The sequence below is a fragment of the Mustela putorius genome, unplaced genomic scaffold (assembly GCF_011764305.1).
Source record: "Mustela putorius furo isolate JIRA1106 unplaced genomic scaffold, ASM1176430v1.1 tig00003845_pilon_pilon_pilon, whole genome shotgun sequence".
In the NCBI taxonomy this organism is placed as follows: domain Eukaryota; kingdom Metazoa; phylum Chordata; class Mammalia; order Carnivora; family Mustelidae; genus Mustela; species Mustela putorius.
In genome coordinates this window covers 63,827,316-63,851,990 of record NW_025421998.1, presented here as the reverse complement: position 1 = coordinate 63,851,990, position 24,675 = coordinate 63,827,316, and the positions used below count along the sequence as shown (strand labels likewise).

The window sequence follows — 24,675 nt, the reverse complement described above, 5'->3', positions numbered from 1 at the left end:
TTTGAAGACATGTTTTGAGAAAACATTTATACTCCATGTTCCTTCTTTTTTTTTTTTTTAAAGATTTTATTTATTTATTTGACAGAGAGAGATCACAAGTAGGCAGAGAGGCAGGCAGAGAGAGAGAGAGGAGGAAGCAGGCTCCCTGCTGAGCAGAGAGCCCGATGCAGGACTCGATCCCAGGACCCTGAGATCATGACCTGAGCCGAAAGCAGCGGCTTAACCCACTGAGCCACCCAGGCGCCCCCCATGTTCCTTCTTAGGTGTTGGGTATACAATAATGACAAAAACATAGGAGCTTCAAGGAACTTATGGTTTAGTAGTGATAAGGTTTTTTAAAAAGACACTTACAATACATCTGTTAAATATACAATGATAAGGGAAGTACAGAGTACTTTAGGATCACAGAGGAGGGACAGGGAGCCCAGAATTGAGGAGTCATGTCAAACTATATAAAATAGGAAAGTCTGAAACGGTTAAAATTAAAAAAAAAAGAAGTGCTCATATTGTACTTTCTGTTGGTATTTAAGAAACAGCATCCAAAGATGAGTCAAAATTGATTTCTATGTATAGTAGTTGTGTATTGCTGTGCAACAAGTTTACTGGCTTACACAACAAATTAAGTGGCTTAAAACAACACGCCTTTACTATCTCAGTTCCTCTAGATCAGGAGTCCAGATAAGGACTCTGCTCAGCATCTCACAAGGATGTGATCAAGGTGCTGGCTAGGGCCGCTGCCTCATCTGGGCCTCAAATGGGCAAGGATGAGCTTCCAAGCTCATGTGGTTGTTGGCAGCATAACCAACACTTTTTTCTTCCCCTGACAAGTGTGTGTGGTTTTTTTAATTACTTAATTTATTTTTAATTAAAGTATAGTTAACATACAATATTATATTAGTTTCAGGCTACTGCATAGTACCAACATTTATAGACACTGCTAAGTGTTCACCCTGATGGGTCTAGTTACCATCTGTCACCATACAAAGCTATGACAATATTACGGATTATATTACTTACGCTGTACTTTTCGTTCCCATGATTTATTTATCCCACTTTGGGATATTTACCTGAAGAAAACAAAAACACTGATCCAAAAAGATATATGAAGCACTATTTACAAGAGCCCAAGATACAGAAGCAACCTAAGTATCTATCGATAGATGAATAGATAAGGAAGATACACCATCTATCTGTCCATCTGTCTATCTATCTATCTATATAGATATGCAATGGAATATCAATCAGCCATAAAAAAGAGTGAGATCTTGCCACTTGTGACAACATGGTTGGACCTAGAAGGCATTATGCAAAGCCAAACAAATCAGAGAAACACAAATATCATACAGTTTCGCTTTAGAAGCTCTAAAAATCAAAACCAACCAACCAACAAAATGAAACAGAGACAGACTTACAGATATAGAAAACAAACTGGTGGTTGCAGAAGGAGAGAAGCTTGGGGGAAAGGTGGGATAGCGGAAGGGGATTAAGAGTTACAAACTCTCATCACTTTCTACAAGTGTGAGTCATGGCAGCCTCCTTCCTGTTCTTCACAATGGCCACAGTCTTCCCGGCATCGGGGCCTGTGCCCTTCCCCCTGCCCTGCCTGGGCTCCTCACCAGTCCTTCCCACTTGCCATGGACTCTACTCAAAGGAGAGCTCCTTGTGCAGCTTCTTCCTGTGACCTAATTCAACGTTGGCCTCCCCCAGCCCGCCCTATCTCCTCCATTCCTCCTCTCACGGTTGGCGGTGACCTTGATTCTTATTTATAGTTGTCTGCCCACACTAGTCTCTGGGTCCTCTGAGGGAAAAGCTTTGGTCTCTCTTGTTCAGTCCTGAATCACCAACCTGTAACCGTATCTGACGCACAGCAGGTACTCTGCTGAAAGTTGTAAAAGGAAGAAATTAAATAACTGATGAAATCTTCTTCCAAACATCATAGCAGAGCAGGATATTTGAAAAAGCTGAATGGACAGCAAGAGACTCTGAGAGCAGACACAGACCGGGTGTCCGGTCAGGATGGCTGCTCGGGCTCCATGGGCAGACCCCCAGGAGTCCCCTCATCTCTCAGTGCCCCACTTAGCTCAACAGGGAAATAAAGAAAACACTACCCACACCAGCCTTGCTCTCATGGATGGAGGAAGCCTTACACTCATAAACAATGAAACTATGAGGCACCTGGGTGGCTCAGTGGGTTAAAGCCTCTGCTTTTGGCTCAGGTCATGATCCCAGGGCCCTGGGACTGAGACCCACATTGGGCTCTCTGCTTGGCAGGGAGCCTGCTTCCTCCTCTCTCTCTGCCTGCCTCTCTGCCTACTTGTGATCTCTGTCTGTCAAATGAATAAATAAAATCTTTAAAAAAAACAAAAACAAAACAAAAAAAAAAACAATGAAACTATAAGGAAGCTCCAGCAGAATGCCTCCTGCTTACTGAGAAGTAATCAAGACATCCCCTAAGCAGCCAAGAGAGGTGCTACAAAATAATTAGTGTTTTACCTGTGACAATGACACTCATTCAAATGTGTTCAAAAGCCTCATTTAATTGCATCCCAGAATGTAATCTTCTGAGGAGAAACACTGCAGGATTCCAGGAAGTTTATGCTGAAAATAACCTCAAAGCTAAAATTAAAATCAAACTGAAATTAGATTTAACCTTGAGTCAGACAGGTTGTGCAGTGAAGAATTCACCTTGCCCAAAGTCTGGCTTTGGACTTTGGATCCCAGGGCCATGATCTCTAGGCCCCTGGAAGGTCTTGCTTGGAGGGAGTGTTGCTTTTTGCCTGGGGGCTTTGGATACAATGTCACTCTAACAATGTGATTTATGATGGAGGCTTTGGGCCGCATCACAAAAGTCCCAGCTTCCACAGGAACTGGATACTAGAGGCACCAGCCTGAGCTCTGGGAGGAGCTGGAGAGCAGAAGTCAGCCATGCGGGTAGCAGGTGGTAGGCCCAGTAAAATCCTTGGACTCCAAAGGTTCACATGAACTTTCCTGATTGGAAACTCCCTGTGAAGAGTGAATGTTGCAGCACGGAGGCCAAGAGGCATTAATGCCAGTGCATGACTCCATAGGAAATGACAGCAGAGGCTCATGCTTGGATGAGAGTCTCCTAGACTCTGCCCTATGTCTCTTCTGATCTTAATCTATAACCTTTCCCTGTAACAAACTATAACTGTGATTATAACAGCATTTGGTGAGTTCTGTTAGTCCTTCTAGCAAATTATTGACCCTGAAGGTGATTTGGGGGAATACCTCCAAACTGGTGGGGGTCTAAGGCGAGGACTGTCTATTATGGACTGTGCTCCCTCCACCTTCATAGTTGGCCAGCTGTACAGTTGGCCCAAAGTCTCCTCAGCGAGCAACCTACCTGCTAAGATAGGTACTGTTTTTCTTTACTTCTTCTTTAAAGGATACTGTTTCTCTTTTCGATATGAAAATTTAAACATGAGATGACTTTAGACTTGGATACACTGATGTCCCAAGCAGCAACTCTGGACCTTTCTAAGTGTGCTCACATTTTTTTGTTTTGTTTTGTTTTGTTTTGTTTTTGTTTTTCCCCCTGTTGGTCCCAAGAAAATTGGACTAACTAGGAAGGGCCTTTCTGAACTGAAATCCAGGCACTCTGAAGGCCATTGAAAATCTTTATTTTGGGTTTTATTGGTGAGCAAACAGGAAAGAATCTACCTGTGGCTGACCTGGTAAAGAACAGATGTAAGTTGGAGGGAAAACCACAACAAGGCTTAGGTTCCAACCTGTCAGAAGGCTCAGGCCCAGCAATAAGGCAGAAGGAGCGTGACTCCTCAGGGAGAAGACTGAGGGGTGCCAGGGCACAGGGTCAGCTGCCACAGCAAGATCACCCCATTGGAGGTCAGTTGTTGTGCTTTCATAAGAGAAGGCTAATTCAAAGTCCTAAGACCAACTGAGAGAGGTGAACACAGAAATGTCTATGGATCAAGACACTGCATTAAGAAGATGGCGAGGCTAAATCCTGGCTGAGAGACTAAAGAGGAGCTGGGAGGTCCAAGTGGCTTTCTTTTTTCTTTTTAAAGATTTTATTTTATTTTATTTATTAGAGAGAGACAGAGATAGAGAAAGAGGCACGAGTGGGGAGGAGAAGGGGAAGCAGGCTCCCCACTAAACAAAGAGCCCAATGTGGGGCTCGATCCCAGGAGCCTGGAATCATGACCTGAGCTGCAGGCAGACGCTAAACTGACTGAGCCACCTAGGCGCCCCTCCAAGTGGCTTTCAATGAGTTATGAGTAGGCAGAGGTAGTGGTAAGCTCCAGAGCCAGTCACAGCAATGGGTTCACCCAGTAAGAAGGGCTGACAGTTGGAGCATGGAAGGTGGACCAGAAGCCCTGCCTGCCCTGACCCATCTATTCCCTGATAGCACAGAGAAGCAAGAACACTCAGACTATAAGTGCGTAACTGAGTGTGGAAATAAAGACCTAAAATGGACTTGGAATTAAGGGAAGTAGAAATCATAGATCAGAGAGGATAAAAATGGAAGAGAGGCTAGCAAGGGAGCTGAGAAACATTTCCTTCCAGGGGTGACTTCCCAGGGTGATGCTGGGTGAAACACAAAAGGGTAGAAAAGACATCTCTCATTCCCCAGTGAACCTAAAACTCAATGCTGGAGAGCTGATGGCAGTGCACCAGAGTGTATGTTAAATAATGATAAACACAACCAGCATATCTAAGAAACCAAAGAAAGAACACTTAAGTGGCCTGGGATGAGACTTCAGCAGTACTTTCAGCTTAAATCAGTGCAGAAAATGAGGGCATCCAGGAAGGGAATGGCATGGACCCAGAGGCAGGAATGTGCATTGTATATTTAGATACAGTGAAAGGAGCAGCCTAGGGAAGAAGTTAGAGAGAGAGAGAGAGAGCGCATTAACGAGTAGGGAAAACGGTTTAAACTTTAAGGGTGGACTTGTAAGGGGTGATGGCTGGTAGGTCGTATAACTGAGGTGTCTACTGCCACCTGCTGTCAGCATACCTTATTGCCAGATTCAGAGGGACTAATCATCCAAAAAGCTTAATGTGCCAAAATAAAAATTTAAAAAAAAAGGCCTATAATGTCACACTTTAAAATGAATATCTCATTTGATTTAGGGTCCTAGTTCTAATGGTGATTTGAGACAAGTTATTAAAAGAAGCAAACAGAAATGTTCCCAGCATGTTCTTCTCTGAAGCAAGGGAAGATTGGGCTGATTTTAATTATAGAATTGCAGTTAGTTTTATATGACTTTTTCACACACAAACAGTCACACGGAGCCTGAACTTCTTGCCTGATCTCTTCTCTTGTTTTATCATAAATGATTAGTTTCCTTCATAGGAAAACACAAAGTGGGTCATCCCCAAAGTCTGTGATCTTCTCCTGGAAGGAAGCCACTGTCAGTCCCCGGACGCCAGTATATCCAGCACCATGGTGCGATAGAAGTTCCAGCGTTCTCCTGTGCTACTCCCACCTCCTACCTCCCGGTACCTCTGCAGGAAGGACACATCTGCGAATCCTCTGGCAATCCTTCAATTCCTTACAGCTGTACAAACCACAGCATGGAAAAAAAAAAAAAGAACATTTCCTAGACTGGGACTCCCCAGACACTTTCCCAAACTGAACAAGTGAACAGAATTTTTGCTCTGGTGAATTATACCCCATTAAGGAGAGCAGAGAGAGGAAAACGGTCCTGAGACGACTATGGTCTGTACGTGCCTGGGCTTTGCTGCAGTTCACAGCCATTTTTCCTGACTTCTCTGAAATGTGGGCCTGCCCTGACTTCAGAGCCCTGCTGTGCCGTCAGGTTACACTTTGTTGGAAATATTCTGTCTGGGCTTTGGGTCTGCATGAGGGAGAAAGCCCACTGCTGATGTTTCATACGCAGCGATGAGGTCTTCTCTTTCCCCAGTTTGACCCACACAGCCCAGCCCGCCTCCTGGCTTCTCCCTGCCCAGGGCTACCTGAAGCTTCTCATCAGTGTGGCCCAAGACAGCAAGTGGGGAGCAGATTTGATGCTGGTTGCCAAGGATTTTGAGGGAAACTTTGGGGCGCATTGGGCGGAAGGAGTCTGCCTATTCCTTCTGGATGTCTCGGCTGGCATCGGAAACACGAATAGAGAGGGCAACATGAGGCCCGGAAAGTAAGGTGAACATGAGACATGAGAAGAGAGGTGTGAACATACGCGACATATTTCCCTTGGGGGAGCCTATGCATGAATCCAAATAGAATTCAAATGAATTCATATCAATTTTTCCACAATACACTACCCCCCTAGCTACTAGGAATTTCTCTGTAACATACCAGTAAAGGAGAATGTAAAACATTATTAAAGGAAATTATCTAATTTAAAGACAATTAGCAACTCTAGGACTTAAGACACATTATTAACGCAGCCAGCTAAAATTTTTATGTGATTCATAATTAAATTATCTTGCACCTAAACATATTCAATTACTGAACTAAACCAAATTAGGCTGATCACCAAGATTAAATTAGTATTTAATTAAATATTACATTTTTATGCCAAATGAGGCCATGATGGGTAGAACTGATTTGTGAAGAAAATCAGAAAAAACAAGAAAGTTTCCCAAAAGAGACACAAAAATCCTGCTTTTCTTATTCATCTGCAAAGTTTTTGAAGTTTTTAGACAATAGACAGTTTACTATTTCAAATGTTGGACTAGACAAAAGACCAACATAAGACAAGAGTTTTAAATCCTAGACATCTCAAAAGTAAACTCTTATTCAGAGAAATGAGAATTATGATTTTCACTTTATAAGAATAGCTATCTCATATTTATAATAGAATTTGCCCTGTGGAATTTATCAGATGAGTAACATTTCCTCAGAGAAATTATCTTCTTTGTTCTCTCCCTTCTCCATGTCACAAACACAGTGATGCTTGGAAGGCTGCCTTTGTAGACATGTGACCTTATTCTTTGTCCTTACAGGAAATACTCATATTTCTTTAGAGGGTGAAGGGAAAATGCAAGGAATCAAATTCATACACAATTTATGTGTATGACTTTTCACGATATCAAGGCAAATCCTTGATTCATAAATACGGTCACAGCTACAGTCATGTCTATGTTTTCAGATTCATCTTAGAAATTCCACCAATAACATAAAATTTATGGGCAAAAATTTACATGGGTGAAATATCAATGATTTCTATTTTCTTCTTTATTCACTTTAATATTTGTCATACAATGAACATATAGATTACTCTTATAAGACAAAACACACGTTTTTAAAAGGATCAAAATGGAGTCTTGTCTTCTACTATCTCACTCAGTGTCACCAATGAGAAACAGCTCATTTTTAAATTGTTCCATGGATTTATCAGTGAGAATCTATCTAATCGATTCTTCATGATATGAGCAGGGGAAGTGATCGCCAATCAGAAAGACAAGTGGCTGAGCTGAAGACGAGATTCTCTGGGGAAAGGAAGGGACACAGGACAAGAGCCACTGAGCCAGCACCGGTCATCTCCCATGTACAACATGGCACTGTCCGTTGACCTCAGTCCCTGGGGGAGCTACCCCACTAGGCAGTTACTGTCATACCCATTCCACAGGTGAAGAATCTGAACCTCAGCTGCCACCAGGGCCACACAGCTGGAGAGTGGCAGAGCTGAGATTAGGTCCAACTTGCTATCACCCAACACATTCTTTGTCCATTGCTTCCTAAAGCCTCTCTAAGATTGGTCCTCCCAGGAGATCCCCTGGGAACAAAATTACCTTCCTATGTTGACCTTGTTCATTTTCTTTTTCCTCCCACATGGATGCTTGAAAGAAAGGAAGAAACCCAAGATCTCCCTAACATTGGCCAGCTTCACTTGAAAAGGCACAGAAGACACACTCTTGGTTGGGGCATGAGATCATCAGCAGGCTGTGTGACAGGCAGGACTGTCCAGCTCCACTCTCCTGAGCTCCCCTGCCTCTTCTGGGAAGGGGTGACTGGCCATGGAAGGGTGCTCTGCCACTAGCCCACGCACAGCAAACGTGAGCTCACCTGCCACCACAACCAGTGCTCCAGTCCTCATCACAGAGATCCCAGAAGCATTCTCCTAAACACCCCAAACTCAGCACATCAAGCCCCTAATGCAAATAAGCAGCCCCATTGGGCTGCTGTGGCGGCAGCAGCAACTTCCAAGGGCGGAAGGCAAGCATCTGCGTGTTCACCTCACCATTCCGCCTCTCTCTGTTCGTGTCTATGTCATTTCTCACGACTTCTGCCAAGGTGCTCATCAGATTCCTGTTTGCAGTCCAGGGATCATGAGAGGAAATAAATCGCCACAGGGAAAAGAAACAGAAATTTGCAAAAAGGGACTAATCTCTGCAGGCCTGCTCTACAGTTCCTGTTTTCAACATACTCCTTCAAAATGGGATAAAAATCAAAGGTGTAGACTGTTGGGGCCCTGGGAAAAGCATAGCCTTTCCCATCTATGTTAGACAGAGAAGGGTCCAATTCAAACCCGCAAATGGGGCAGAGGGGTTTCCAAACAAGTCTTTATACTTGTTCACCATTTAATTTAATTAATAGAAGAAACTACAGCAGCCATCAATTAATCACAGAGCACTTGCTATGTACAGGCACTGGGCTGAGCACATACACTGACATTCATAATCTCACTAAATTTGAATTATAACTCTCTAAGGTGGCTTCTTTTATTATCCCCACTTCACAGATAAGCAAACTGAGGTTTAGAGAGCTTAAATAATTGTTCAAGGTTGTAAAGCTGGGCTGGGTTTTTAGCCCCGGAAGACCACAAAGCTCTTAATTGCTATGCTCTACTGCTCTGCCTCAGACCTTCAAGTGATGGGTATTTAGATTCCAAATGAAGCCTGGTTTGTTTGTCCAGCTGTTTAACTCACTCCCAAGTCTTACATTAAGATCCTTCAATTTCAGTAGACAAGGGTGGGGTCGATCTGGGGGGTGGTACAGGAAGGAGGAAGAAGGGAGCCCAGAGAATTCAAATTTATAACAGGAAAATGGCTTGAAAGAGCTAAACGTAGGAGCTGGAGCCAAATGGTTTGGCAGATGCAGCCATGTTCAGGGGCGCGTGATGACAGGGACAGTCCTTTTTCCACTCCACTTTGAGCTGCCTTTATAGAATTTTATCTTTTATGTCCAAAGATCAAATAAAAAAACATCACATTTAACGAGGACTAGGGGAAATAAACTGGTGGCAATTAAAGAGTAAAAATAACTTCTCTGTGGCTTCAGACCACAGGAGCTTTCTCATTTTAAGAGGCACAGGCAAATCACTTCAACAAGGCCTTTTGGGCTGTGTCGTCTCATGTTTCCTCCCACACCCGTAGTGGTTAAAGTTATAGACAGTCATAGCTCTTGAACCCATGGAATTGTGTAATAAATGGAAGTACAGCCAGGCCAGACTCATCAACTCACAAATGCAACCTTGCAGTATGGAAGAAAAAATTATGGAATCCATTTTCTCAATGAGAGAGTTTCCTACTTCCATCTTTGAGCCTTTTTTCTACTCTCCTCTGACTTTGGATACAAAGTCTGAGAGTTGGCCAAGACCCAAGGGATTCTCATTTCACTGCCTTGTTTTCTACCTGCAGATTGGTTTGGGGCTAGACCTGAACTCTTTCTCAGGCTTCAAATAACCAAGCTTACTCAAACATCCAGAGGCAGCCAGAGTTATCTGTGATTCCCACCTCTGCTCTTCAGTCCTGTACCACTGCTGTACAGACAGAAGTTGGGAAGCACTCCTCAACCTTAGAGTCAAGCCAACACCTAGAAAAATCACTAGCTTCCCAGTGAGCCTGCAGACACAAAAAACCAGAATGACCTCTAGGAGATAACTCTGAAATACTCCCTGCAGTTTCTTAATTTGGTATATAATGCGGGACTGAGTCAAGATAAGATCTGTCTACAACACAAGAAAGAAGAAGTGTTTACCATGTGCCCTGGGTGCCCTTCTTTTGTATGCCAAGAAATTTCATACACTCTGTTTCAAGGTTGAGTCAGTCCTTGGTCTCTAACCAAAACCCATCCCCCAAAGCACTGTACCCACCGGTAGAAAGTCGCATAATCCACAGTTGAGTGGCAGGTCTGAAACTCCCAGGATTTGAGTTTCTGGCATTCTCGATGAGCTCGGAGCTTTACCTTCACTGTCCCTTGACACAGTTCAGGCACTGGTTTTCTCTGAGGTCTGTTGCAGAACTCATTGGACTCTACTCTCCAGGATTCAGCAAAGTCATCCACATCAAACTTGAAGTTTCCATCTCCACCAATTAAATCATCACGCTTATGTCCATTATAGTTGCCACAAAGACCACAGAGCTTGCCCTTGAGATGGGGGGCAGCCATGACTTCAACAAAACTGTCTCCATCCCAGGATATTTCCAAACCTAGAGGAAAAGGAAAAGAAAAGAGGATCAACCACACATAAATCCACCAATAATTCCCAAGCACATGTATCCTTACATAGTACAAATGACTAGCCTCTAACAAGGAACAGAAAGGTTCTATCCAAATTCTTGGTTACTGTTTAATCTCACCATATTAAATGTTGTATTATAGCATATGAAACACTTTTGGAGGCTCAGAATTTTAAAACTGTACAAAGTTTGCCCTTAAATATGATACCTAACATACCCTTGTTTAACTTGTAGAGGACCACTCATTGACCATGCTCCTCTTAGGGTTATAGTTTTGCCCTTTTCTCTAGTAATTGTGTTAGACCAACTTGTGCTTTCATGTACCCAATGATAAGTAAAATGTGGATATGGAAAGATAACAAAGATGGTAATTTTCTTTTAAGGTTTTTATTTATTTATTGAGAGAGAGGCAGTGAGAGAGAGCATGAGCAAGGAGAAGGTCAGAGGGAGAAGCAGACTCCCCGTGAAGCTGGGAACCCGATGTGGGACTCGATCCCGGGACTCCAGGATCATGACCTGAGCCGAAGGCAGTCATCCAAACAACTGAGCCACCCAGGCGTCCCAAAGATGATAATTTTTAATGTAATTTTTTCTTAATCCAAAATCCCACATGTAATTACACTAAATGTCAAATACTAAATTATCTGTTACAGTGAAATTATTAAAGTAATAAATATATAGCTTCTGAAAAGATCCTCTTCAAAGAAAAACACTGGTATAGAAATGTCTGAAATGAAAACATTTGCCTCCTCATCATTTTACAGACATCCCTGAGAGAAGGATAATTATTTAATCATCATTTCCTAGGGTTGAGGTGCTGTGGAACCCTTCCAACCTCCTCAGCCCTGAGCTTATCATACATAAACTTCAACATTTGAGGAGGCGCTGGAGGCTACCAGGCCATGGAGAGAAATTCCTCATGTGCTAGAAAGAATCATCAGGACATAACAACCTTGTTCACCAAGGAAATAGTCTTTGCTCCAGAAGGTAGAGAACATAGGCTCCTCTTGGTTTGCTGAACTGACCATCTAAAATATTAGAGGCTTTGTCTTTAAACATTCATTTCTTTTTTTCAGATAGGTGGCCCAAGACTTCAAGATCCATCAGCCTATGACCCCACTGAATAGTGACATTTCTGTGTCACTTATAGGACAGCTAGGTTATCCTGTCAAAGATCCTGACTGATCAAAGATCAGTCTGACTAGAAGGTCAAGAAGAAATGCTCTCACGTACATTCTGATATTGTGTGTGTAGATGCTGTCCATTAGATAAAGCTGAGAACTTTATGAAAAGCATTTTCAGACTCAATCCAGAGCAAAAGACACACTCTCCTGGTCTGAGTTTTTCTTTATGTCTCAAATGTGTGTTGGAAGCTTTTCTTACTGCTTTACTGATAATACCCTGGCAGTGAATGAATTTCCAGAGAATGGGTGAAGTAGGTACCAGTTCGATGACACAAACACCAGGAGAACATCTACAACAACTTGTGTGTGCATTTCTGCCCTGGGACTTCACCTCATTCACTGTCACTGTCTCCTAAGAGTGACAAGCCAAAGGAAAAAGTCCCTTTTTTAACAGAAAAAGAGAAAATCTTCCCATGTGTGTTTTTAAATCTTACCCTCTTGGGTTTCTAACAAACTCTAGTCTTTCATTTAGCCTGTTCTGAGCTTCTGGAAAGAGCAACATGACTTTTCTCCTAGAAGATCTTACACTATTAGGCTGGTGAGAAAATGTCCAGAAGATGTTCAGAAGTTGGGAGATGAGGCAGTGATGGGAAGGTAGAAAGGGGTGGCAAACGAGAGAATGGATCTTGTCTGGATGTAAAATTGGCATAAGACAAAATTAGAGTGATGTAAGATCAGTAAGAAATGCCCAGAAGTAGGATTCTAAAGCCAATATTCCTTAAGTCTGAACATATCCAAGAGGAGAGAAGGCTAGCCAAATAGCATTCCTATGAGTAGGCCACACAACTGCCACAAGAAAGAGTTACAGATCCACTTTAGGGAGTTACAGATAGAATAAACTAGTGGTCTAAAGCTGGGTTTCCCAAGAAATAAACAGAAAGGCCCATGAGGAAATCACTGCATGGTCAATGAAAGGAATGGAAGCATTCTTGGTCCAAGGCAAATGATAAAGAAGATTTCTTGGTTTGGAGAAGGAGCTGGATTCAGAAAAGCAATTAAATAGAGTTGGGTAAAGAAGCAAGAAAGAAGGTCATAAGAAAATCTCTTTAGAGAGAGGTAAACCAAGAAACAGACTCTTAACTGTAGAGAACAAACTGATGGTTACCAGAGGAGAGGGGATGGGGAGAGGGAGTTTAAATGGGTGATGGGGATTAGGGAGGGCTCTGTGAGGAGCACTGAGTATTGCATGTAAGTGAGGAATCACTAAATACTACAATGGAAACTAACATTACACTGTATGTCAACTAACTGGAATTTAAATAGAAACTTGAAAGAAAAAAAGGTCTCTCTTAGGAGTAATTTGGTGAAGAGAGTAGAGCAAGAGGACAAGGTGATCTGAGAAAGGACACACTGAGATCCACACACTGGACTGACCTTGATGGATCTCTGTGAGACAATGGCATCACCTCTGACAACCACAACTCTCTTATAAAGTGATTTATATTTCTTCATACCCCACCATCTAACACATTATCTGGTATATAGTATATACTCACTAAATGAATCAATTACCCTGTAAATTGACACAACGAATCTGCAAAGCCAAAGAAATTGTGAATTTCATGCTAGTCAAGACATTGAAGTAACAATTTTGAAAAAAGACAAGCAAACTGTAATATGATTTGTAATACACTCTCTAAGGTATAGAAGAAACATGACCTCAGAAGCCTGTAGCCAAGCAGCTGCCCAGCAAGAGAAATGAGGGAAGAAAATCAATTCCATATAACATTCTAAGTTTAAGAGCATACTTCCAGAGACTTTCCATGTTGCAAAATTTTCCAAACTGCAAATCTCTTTCCTAGACAGTAGGCAAATACTATTCTTCCAAATGTCACTACGGTTGAAAATGTATATCCATAGGAGTTCCAACATCATTATTGACAATGATATAACAAATTTGAGACTTTGGGCAACGGATTTTGTCAGAAATCAGCTGTACGTTCTTTTCAGGTAATGGACTGGTGGTCCATGCAGGTTTGGGAAGATGAAGACCCACTCTTTTGGGTAAACTCTTTTCCAAACTCTTCTCAGTCATTCAAAAAAAGAAAAATAAACAAACAAACAAACAAAAAACCCACACAGGGTCCCCAGAGTAAAGGAATACTTGGCAATCCACTCTCTCTTCCTCTTCTTTTCTTTGTTTATAAGAGGATTTTCAAGTGCCCGATACTAAGCTTCATATCATATAGGGATGACTTACCCAACTATAGAGACCTTTGTCTACTGCCGTACCAGACACACATGTGTTTGCCTGATTGTCATTACCCTCTACATGAGTAAAATCCATGCAAAGTAAATTACAATAGTGACAGGCAAAATAATGAGTAAGTTGTAATTGAAAAAATTGCTCTTCCAAGAGATATTTTAAATAGGCATCTTATGAAATGAAAACATTGTGGTAGGGGCTGGGGTTAGCCCTTTCTACAGCTGGGATGAGTTTCCCCGTTCCTCTGCATGGGAAATTAGGTAGAAATAACTGGCAGAGTCAGAAGGCCAAAGCCAAAGCACATGTCCCATCTGGGGGTGTGAGCAGCAGCCACATTCTTTCCACTGCTGGAAGCACCTTCCAATGATCCCTCCTCACACAGTGAATGTTTTACCAACTTGTTTTTTACCCTTCAAATGTGTAGCCGGGCTCCAGACCACTAGTTTTTTGGGCGGGGAGGAGAAGGGAGAAGGAAGTTGTTGTTCTTTTGTTGTCATTTTTGTTTTGCTTTGTTTTGTTATTTTGTTGTTCTTGTTGCTTTTGCTGGTGTTTCCTTAAAAGACAGAGGAGGTACAAAACCCATAGACAAATCCATATGATGCTTTAAAATGGCTGGTTTTTCTGTTCAGATTTTATACCAAAGGAAAAAAGAATAAGAAAAATATGTGTAGTCTCCAGGTTCATAAAGTACAGAACTCTACCAAAAGTAAAATTTAAAAAACCCCACACTCCCACGTGTTAATGCCTTCGGGTGGATCTGACGTAACTCTCTCAGGTAGAGTTGATGAAGTGAACAGATGGCAGAAAGGAAATATTTTTAAATTATTCACTAACTGCCAAGAGTTGGGGTCGGAGCGTGATGGGGGTGAGCAGAGCTTTCTCCAGCTACTAAGCCTGCTCCGTGCCCTCTGTGCCACCCCTGTTGTTATTAGGTAAGCAACTACAGCCTAATCCCACCACGCAGCAAGCCACCTGCGCTCCTCTGCCAAACGATTTCCTCCTGAAGTGCTGAGTTCAGAAACCACAGGGGCAAAGAGTCATTCCTCCCCATTTCTCATCCTCCAGCTGCAGACTTGATTTAAGCTGTTATTTTGAAGAAAGGACCCTTTGATCATACAAGTTTATGAAATTTAAAAGATAATCTATGGGAGAAGAACACTCCAAGGATATATTGTGATATTTTAAATGGACAATCAATAGGTAATAAAAAGAAAATATCCCCCTCAGGGGTAGTACAAACTGAGATTGGTTTTAGGAGAAGACTTGTGCCTGGAAATGGAATCGTTTCATTCCAAGGATAATCTCAAAGCAAGTTTAGAGCCCAGAGGAATACAGTTCTTCCCTAGGAGACAGAAAGTTTATGCTACGGGCAGTTGTTCAGCTGGGTATTATGGGCATTACATAACTTACTTGCATTGTGAAAAAAAAAGGAAAGGAAATTGTAAAATCGAGTTCAAGGCTGAGAAGAGTTAAATCCACTAATCTAATTATGGTGTTTATGATCTAGTATTATTTTCTTAGCAGCCTCAACCTTTCATTCATTTTTACGATGTGGAATCCTGACAAGAGGACACTTATTCCGTAAGGTTTTGCCAGCTATGGGCAGAACAGAATCGAAGCTCCTAGACTGCTAGCAGACTTCCAGTGTCCAGGATCCCTTCGGAAGTTGGGCTGGGGTCGGCCAATAATTTCCGTATCGGTAGAATCCACTGTGTTCCTCTGGGATGCAAACAGATCAGCAAGGTCCTTCTAATTAGCGCTCTGTAATAATGAGTCATCTTGTGCACAATTGATAGGGAGCCACAAACCGTTGCTCTCTTTAAAGAAATGAGCTGAGGCTGACATCTACAGAGTGACATGTCATTTGAATAAAACAACAGGTGTCTGAATTTTCTGAAGAGGACTAATCCCTCTAAAATTGAATAAATAGAGCTCTTCACACCTGCCACTTTCAAAGTGAAGTTGGGAGTCCTTCTCCCTTTATAGAATGCTCCAATACATCAATATTTAACTTTTTCTCACCAAAACCATGTTATGCTCTCTAAATAAAAGCTCCCTGGGCTTCGCCTTGGCTTCCTGCCTTTGTTTAGCTAAGCTGGCATTCCATAAACTCGGATCAATTTGTCAAATGTATTTTGGCTTGAACTGAAATAATTAACAGCGTTCTGAAGGTACGGCAGAGAACAGTCTCTAGAGTTCCTCACAAGGGCCTGCTCTATCAAATCTTTCCCTTTTGGATCCTTATTATCTAAAGGAACTGGAATGTAATTGATGCTTTTACACTGTTACATTTTCATCAATATAAAAAGCAAGAAGTATGTTGATTTCCTCAAGTGTCATGCTGACAGAAATAACATTCACCAGGAGAACATGCAGTTCAGTATCAAATCGACGAACAATATGGATTAACCAAAGGCAGTGCGGAAGGAATCAGACATGATATAACTGAAGGTGTAAATGAGCTGAATTCATTCTTTCGGGCAGATATCGAAGGGCAAACTTCTGCTTCTAAGAAGCCTCTTTAGGTAGCTCCCAAGAATGTGACCTTTCTCTGAGCCCCTAGGAGTAACCTCCTAGCAGCTACGAACAGTTTGGCCTAGGGGGGATGTGTCAGTCTATGGAGGGGAAATACAGAGTCCAGTATGTGGCAGGCAACAGGGGATGCTGAGAAAAGGGAGTGGCAGGCTGGTCCATGGACCCAAGGCTGGGGGAAGCACGCTCAGAGCTGCCTAAGCTTCCTCCAGCAGAGCCAATGGTTTTAGCCATTCACTAATTCAACAAGCACCTTCCCTTGGGTCAGGAATGGACAGGATTGCAGGTCACTTGGCCATGTACACTCCTACCTGCACACCCACACATTTGTGGTTTAGGATTGAGGACTCCCCCACTTCTGGGACAGATGCTAACTAAGAAAACAGTCTTTCTCACAGATGTGAAACTGCACATTACTGGCTGAGCTGGGAGAAACACTGACAGTTCCAAACTGGACATCAAGGGTCTACCATTGCAACAAAACAAGAGAAAGAGGAGGTTATTTGGAGAGCACAAATACTGTTCTGGACGAGGAAGTCAGCAGATTGCAAGACTGCTGTGAGTGGCACTGAACTTCAAAGCTCCATGGTGTGCAAATTTCTCCTGCTCTTTTGTGCCATCTTGGAGGTGTCCCCTTGGAACCCAAGTGAGTGGGCATGAGGCCACACCTGTAGTCCCAACACTTGGCCACCTCCGCGGAAGAAGCAGAGCTCTTGGGTGGTGTGGCTGTGCGGGCTGGTGAGGCAGAGGAGAGAGCCAGAGGGACACAGAAGCCCACCTGCTTTAGTTGTCACTTTCAAGAGGTAGCCATCCAGGTCGATATGGAACTGCGGCGCCTGGCAGGGCAGCGCGATGCGCGAGCCGTTCCAGCGCACGGTCAGGTGCTGCTGGAGGCTGACAGTGCTGGCGCCCAGCACCAAGTCCACCGACTTGGTCCAAGAGAAGGAGCGGGTCCTGCGTGCGTCATTCTTCACCAGAACCTGAAAGGGCGAGGCAGGGGAGGAGCAGTCTTTTGTCAAAACGTACTGACACGTCCCCTGAAAGTTAAATGTCCGTCCGTCAAAAGTGTTGTAGTGGGGATCTCCGAATACCGTGCAAACGCCGGGCTCTGCGGATGAGTGAGAGACAAAAGCAGGTCATAAACCGAGCGCAGGATTCAAAAAGACATCAGAGGTCCCTGCAATATTAACCTGGATGGGGGCACCTGCCAGGTAAGGGAGGGCCTTAGCAGAGATGCACTAGTGGAAATCAACTTAAAACAAAAAATACGTTTGGTTGTTTTAAAAGTCTGTGCCAAACGTCCTAGGACGGGCAATACTTTGGCTGCTCTTATACTGAAAAGTTATTCATAACTCTTTGAAAGTTTTAAGCCATCTCTATTTTGAAGCCTTCATATGCCTCTATGGTCTTTATTTTAAGGGTTAGAGAAATGAAACTAAGATAATTTCATAAACAGAACTGGCCTTACTTCATAACCCATATAAACAAAAACCAAAAATGAATAAAAGGCAACAACGTAAATGACAATACAGGAAAACAATAGTATTATTTCCATTTAACAGATATAAAAAAATATGGAAATATGGTATTCTCAGTGTTACTCATTTTTTAAGGTATTGTATTCAACACCATGTACTTACTAAGGACAAATAAATAGAATTGCCAAATAGACACATACCTAATACCATTAGGAAATAAAGTAGTGACAAAATCAATAGTTTCTATGTTTTTTACATGTGCAAGATTCCTATATTTTGGTCTGTTTATCAAAATCCAAGATTGGATAAAAATAAATCATAAAACCCATCATATAATAAATTAAGAAATTCCAAAGCATTCATCACTTCAAAGTACTATTCATTCAAATATTTGTAAAACCCAGGCAAAGTCTGACACTGGGAGCACCTCAAAGATTGTTATAGAAAATTAAATATTTCTTTTTTTTAATTATATTTAGCAATGATTTGTTCTCGATGTAAATATATTTTATCTATTTTCGGGGAGGCATGAACAACCAGGAAATGAGGAATTCATTTAGATAAAGGAGCCCACATGATAAAAGAACTATAATAAAAAGATCAATTTCCAGTCATCACCAGCACAGGTTCAGATTATGAAACTATCCTATCAGCAACTGCTCAGAACATGTAAGAGAAGAATTAAAAGTTAACACAGAGGAAGGATGTGCCAATTTATTTGACAGGACCAATGAGATCCAAGGAAAACATGTGTTTTTAATTTCTAAAGTGTTTGGAGAATAATGTTGTCTTATGTTACAATATATTATGTCATTTTATATGTCAAGTACATTTGACTCCATATAAATCACATGTATTTGGAATTTGGTAAATTAATTATTTGTTTTAAGCTTTCCTTGTCAATATCTGATAGAGACTCAAAAAGATATAGTTTTTGGTGTGTAGGGTAGTTTCAATGAGCAAATGCTTTAAGGAATATGCAAAGGCACTACCTGGAGTAAGAGAGTGGAAGAAATGGGAGGGGGAGAGAAGTTCTGAGAGGTTAGCCACAAAATTTATTTTGCCCTTCATTGCTGTTCCCTTCTTGTCCTTCTCTTGATTGATTTTTTCCTTGTGATTCCAATTATACTCAGTTTGTTGCTTCACATGGGACCCCACCTCTAGCTTTCTAATCTTATATCCACCCCCTCTATCTAACCAATATATCCATTCCCCTCTATCTAACCACCCCATAATGTAAGTGCCAGTCCTTTCTCCATGTGATTGCTTTCAAAATTGTCCTATCACACATTTCCCTCACAGTCTAACAAAAGGAATCTTTCCCTGGCATGCAAATGGTATTTGTTTGGTTGACAAGGGGGTAAAGCTGTTCTTTGGGACACACTGAATGGCATCAGAAAAATTATAGTTCTGAGTTAATACTATAATGTGCCAGAAAAAGACTATTAACATGACCACCAGATGCACCAAATTCAAGAGAAGGGCTTTTTCAGAGTTCTTAACTCTGCATACTCAAGAAAATCCAAAATCTATCAAGGCTTTTGAGCTCTGAGCTTGAAACAGATGGACCTCAGCCCAGAAAGAGCAAGGCATTAATGAAGGAGCTGAGATACTCCTGAAGAGATCTCCTCTCAGCTGGGATCAGGAACAGGGAATGCCTACACCTTCTGCCCAGAGTCTGAAGTGGCAACCTTCCCCTTGTACCAAGGATAATCCATGGCTTCTCCTGGTTTTCTAACAACAACTGCATCCAAATTTTCATTAACAAAACCAGTAATAGTTAGCACTTATCAAGAATTCATTATCAAGAATTCATTACCTAGCACTGTTCTACAAGCCTACTGTTCCTGGATACATCATTAGAAAATGGATATTTTGACGGTCTTAAAATTAAAATAGCTAAGCACTTGGTAGTAAATCCATAAAATAAACTATTACCTAGTCATTGAAAAAGTGTATGAATAATATTTGTGATTGAGGAAGCACTTATGACATAGTAAGTGAAAAATAGGAAAAAAAACTCTGCCTACAGGATAATATTTTTCAAGATTTATTTATCTATTTAAGAGAGAGAGCATGGGCAGAGGAAGAGGGAGAGAGAGAAAATCTCCAGCCAACTCCCCGTTGAGCAGGGAGCCTGACACAGGACTCAATCTCATGACCCCGAGATCATGACCTGAGCCAAAACTGAGAGTCGGACCCTCAGCCAACTGAGCCACCCAGGCACTCCTGTCTATCAGATAATCTTAACTGTTTTAAAATAAATGCACAAATACACACCCGAAAATTGTCAATTTCTTGGTGGCAGAACCATGAATGATTCTTTTTCTTCTTACTTTTGCTTTTCTGTTGTTTTTGCTGTGGTGGTTTTGTTCTTAAGAGTCAAAATGTGAGGGGCGCTTGGGTGGCTCAGTGGGTTAAACCTCTGCCTTCAGCTTAGGTCATGATCTCAGGATCCTGGGATCCAGCCCCACATCAGGCTCTCTGCTCAGGAGGGAGCCTTCTTCCCCCTCTCTCTGCCTGCCTCTCTGCCTACTTGTGATCTCTGTCTGTCAAATAAATAAATAAAATCTTAAAAAAAAAAAAGAGTCAAAATATGGGTATCTTTAGATAAGACCAGTTATATGACCAAGAAAATCCTCAAAGAAGCAAGAGAAAATACACTGCCTACAGTGGCCCTGGGGAAGCCTGAGCTTACTCATAGCTGGGCAGAAAGCAATGAGGGACATCAGGGAGACCAGGCTAGGGAAATCACATGTAACAGGGCTGTCAGCGAAGATATTTTGCAAGAGGCCCTTGTCGAAGAAAGAGGTTTGGAGATCAGAATGATTTTTCTCTGTAACAGCAAGATAGAAGAGGCCAACAAAATTTCATGACTAGGAAGATGCTTGAGAATTATGTGTTATATTTGGGGACATTTATATCATGAGCTAAAATAATTTTGAAACCTTGGCCCTTTTTCCTGGCACCTCAAGTTCCCTGTGCCAGATCCTGCAGGAACAGTGAACACATGCACCAGAGAAATGGCTTGAAGTGAAAAATCTCAGGGTCATACAAATCTGCCTAACTGGAAAGGAAAAGAGCTAGAGAACACTTAAGGGACACAAAAGAATGTTGTAAACTCGTGTGTGTGTGTGTGTGTGTGTGTGCATGCGTGCACACGCACGCGCATTTTTCCAGCAGACCCATTGAAATGAGCTGCAGTCCAAAATGTCCAGATGTCCAGTCACACTCTTCTGGAAAGCTTGGAAGGATAGTCAGAACTAGACAAATGGACCGTTCTATAATTAATTTTGTTTGAGTATGTATAAGTCAAGAGGATAGAGAGAAAAATTCCAATTTACAAGTAGTGGTACGTTTTTTCATAGTCCTTTAAATCAAATCATCAAATGCCTTTTTGTTTTGGTTTGTTTTCCTTATATGTACACAATGTCTAAGCACAGAAAAAAAAATTAGAAGCATATAAACCCAAATATTAAGAGTAGTATTTTTTCTCTTAAGTAAGGGAATTAAGTGTGACATATTTTTCCTTTTATTGTTTATGTGTATTTATAGTATTGTTTACATTACATTTAATTATTTACAATGTCTAGGTATACTTTTAGAATATGAATATTTTTCTTAAAAAATGAAAAATACTGGGCTAAAACACAGTGGTTTGATATTATATACTTTAATAAGACTGCTATGAGAATTAAGAGAGTCAGGATGCTTCTAAAAATGTAATTCTGATATTTTTCTCCTAACCTCATCAGGTACATGTATTTCTGCCATGAATATATTTTAATGAAATGCCTTCCTTCCGAGAGCAGTGATTATTCCCAAAACCTCTGTCAAAGAAAATTAAGGGAAAATTATACAATTCCACGTTATAAAGAAAATAAGAGAAATCAAACAGACTGCAAACCCCCAACCCCAAAACACAACCAAACAACAACAGAAGAAGAAAAGTATCATTCATAGTTTTGTGACCAAGAAATAACCACTGTTTACAGTTTGGGGCTGGGTATGTGTCTGCGTGTGTGCGTGTATGTGCATATGTGTTGTGTGTAGTTTAACACAGTTAAGATTATCTTGTACATGAAATTTTATTTCCTCTTCACTTAATATGTCATAAGATATCCCCCATCATTGAAATCACTTTGAAAAATAGAAAATGACTTCCGTCCTCAGTCTTTTACTTCTGCAAAGAGGATGGTCTCTCCTACTCATAGTACCATAGCACCACACAGATCAGCTTACGTCTGGAAACGTTCTAACCACAAGAAAGTCTATCAAATAAAAAAAAAAAAAAAAAAAAAAAAAAAAAAAACCACAGCTTTAAACCTTTCTCAACACAAATCACAGGAAAAGGTCCTGTGGGACTCTGGGTCACTGGGCCATGCAGGGAACCCCAGGTGGGTAAGATTCGCAATGATATGCCAAGTTTGAGTCAAGAACCAGGAAAGGCTGGGATTAGACACACTGCCCTTAATACAAGCCCTGTACACGATGTAAGTCTCTGACGTAAAAAGGCTATGAGTGCCCCAGCAGGGACTGATCTTCTCCATGCAGGAGGCTCTGGCCACACACAGAGGAGTCCCTTACAGTTGTTGCCCTGTGGGACCTGAGGGCCAAGAGATGCTCCACTATGTGATACCTGGATTCCTAGAAGATTTTGCATTTTTGTCTTCTTAAGTAAAAATTTAATCTAACTTTACTGTGTGAATGGGGGAGGGGCAGAAGAGGGGTTATGGGTCTATTTCCACCAGTCTATAATTAACTAGATCTACATATCTACAAATCTACATATGAAAAACTCATTTTTAAAAAGTTGAGTGGAGATACCATTAAGAATGTAAATTTCTTCTTACATATTTTCCATATAGTCACCAACTCCAAACAGAAGAGCAAAGAAAGCAGCCCCTAACTTCAAGATATAATCTAAAATAAATCTAACTCCAATGTCATGGCTGATTTACGACCTCCCCAACTGGGCTCAGTGCTACCCTATCTCTCACCTTTGCTCCTGGGGGAGGAGAGAGATGCATGCACCTGTCCCACACTTCACAGTTTCCAGCACATGGATCCTTCACCTCCTGATTCAAAAGCTAACTCCCCATAGCACCTTCCCAAAGTCTCAGCCAAAGACATTTCTCTTCCCTCAAAATCCCAAAGGCAAAACTGACCATAGAGCTCAAACTGTCTGGGACAGTCTATTTCAAACACTCTATGCTATAGACACATGATATTTTTCAGTTTGAGGGTTAAAAATATTATCTCCAAACCCATCACAGGCTTATGATAAATCAATTTCCTCCCTAACTTATAGTTAGTATCCTTAACTCCTAAACCAGGCTTTAAACCCTTATATGTAAACTTGGTTCTTAGTGCCTGGCACCCTGCCCTGTGTATACATATATATTACATGGATTCATCTTTGCATTGCTCATAGCGATGCCTGCTCTCCCAAATATGAAGTACCTATAAATATTTGTTGAGTGAGTGGGTTAATTAATTAAAGAATACATTTTAGTAAAAAAAAAATGCCCACACTGAACTCACTAAAAGAGACATCTAGTGACTAGCAGACAGCAAGTTATCAAAAGGATTTCTTACTTAATCAGTTAACTAATTGGAGAATTAATTAATGCTCTCAGAAAAAGGAATTAAGGCTGCAGATGAAATTAAGTTTGCTCATCAGCTGAGCTGGAGATGGGGAGATTATCCTGGATAATCCAGGCAGGACAAACATCATCGTCCCCATAAACAAAAGAGAAAGGCAGGAAAATAAGTGTCCTAGTGACACAGTGTGAGGTGGAATGGACGTGCCATTGCTGACTTCAAAGACAGAATGGGGCCTCAAGTCAAAAAAAAAAAGAGGGTGGCCTCCAGGTGCTGAAAAAAGTAGAAAACAAAACAAAACCAGACAAAAAAAAACAAACACAGATTCTCCCCCAGAGCCTCCAGACAACCGCAGCCTGGCTGATACCTTGATTTTGGCCCATTCAGAACCATTTCAGCCTTCTGACCTTCAGAACAGTATGTGTTGTTTTAAGCCACCAGGTTTGTAGTAATCTGCTACAGCAGCAATAGGAAACTAATGAACTCGGCAATAGCCAAGAAGAGTCATTTAAAGTGACCATTTCATGCCGGGTACCATGCCAGATGCTTTCCATATTTTCACTACTTAATCCTCACTACTTTAATCCTCACTACTTCTCTGCACACTGTATTTCATCAACCTAATTTCTTAGCAATGAGTTCGGAGAAGTGGCCATGATACCCATGGTCATGCAGCCAAAGGCAGTAAAGACAGAATCCAACCCAGTCTCTGCAGCTCTGAGGCCAGTACCTTCCTCATGATCACTCGATGGTTCCACTGATACCCTGGACCACAGCATCCTACAAGGCTGTTGTGAACTAGATGGGATCACAGAGCTCTTTGGGAATCTGAAGAAATGTGTAGCCACTATTCTTACCAAATGCACACAAGTATATCCACTCCAATGCAGAGGTTCATGGCCACTCTGTGCCAAGACTGATCAAGGAATCCATCAACTTCCATTTAAGATTACTATCTAGAAGTTAGTTATAAATATATTACATGGTTCTCTTATTTGGTATTTTATATTTCATCTCCCCAACCTCATTGTTAAGTTCCTAAATTCAGGCTCTGTACCAGCTTTTTATCGATTTCCTTTAGAGCTCCCTCCAGAATACTGGAGAGAGTAGTTATTATTAGTTTATTTAAAATTTATTTTTTATTTATTTTCAGCATAACAGTATTCATTATTTTTGCACCACACCCAGTGCTCCATGAAATCCGTGCCTTCTATAATACCCACCACCTGGTACCCCGACCTCCTACCCCCCGCCCCTTCAAACC

General features: G+C 41.5%; 1 protein-coding gene across 7 annotated transcripts in view; it reads right to left on the bottom strand.

The window, feature by feature from the left end:
• The window catches only part of BMPER (BMP binding endothelial regulator), a 347,002-nt gene that overhangs the window by 61,724 nt on the left and 260,603 nt on the right, over positions 1-24,675 (bottom strand). For 6 of the 7 annotated variants that reach the window (XM_045062867.1, XM_045062866.1, XM_013061473.2 and 3 more), the window contains 2 exons: positions 17,108-17,437; positions 10,041-10,377 (listed from right to left, as the gene is read on the bottom strand). In XM_045062867.1, the coding sequence (XP_044918802.1) occupies positions 10,041-10,377; positions 17,108-17,437 (667 nt within the window). The remainder of the gene's footprint in view (positions 1-10,040; positions 10,378-17,107; positions 17,438-24,675) is intronic. The other variant, XM_004762636.2, reaches the window with a different exon arrangement.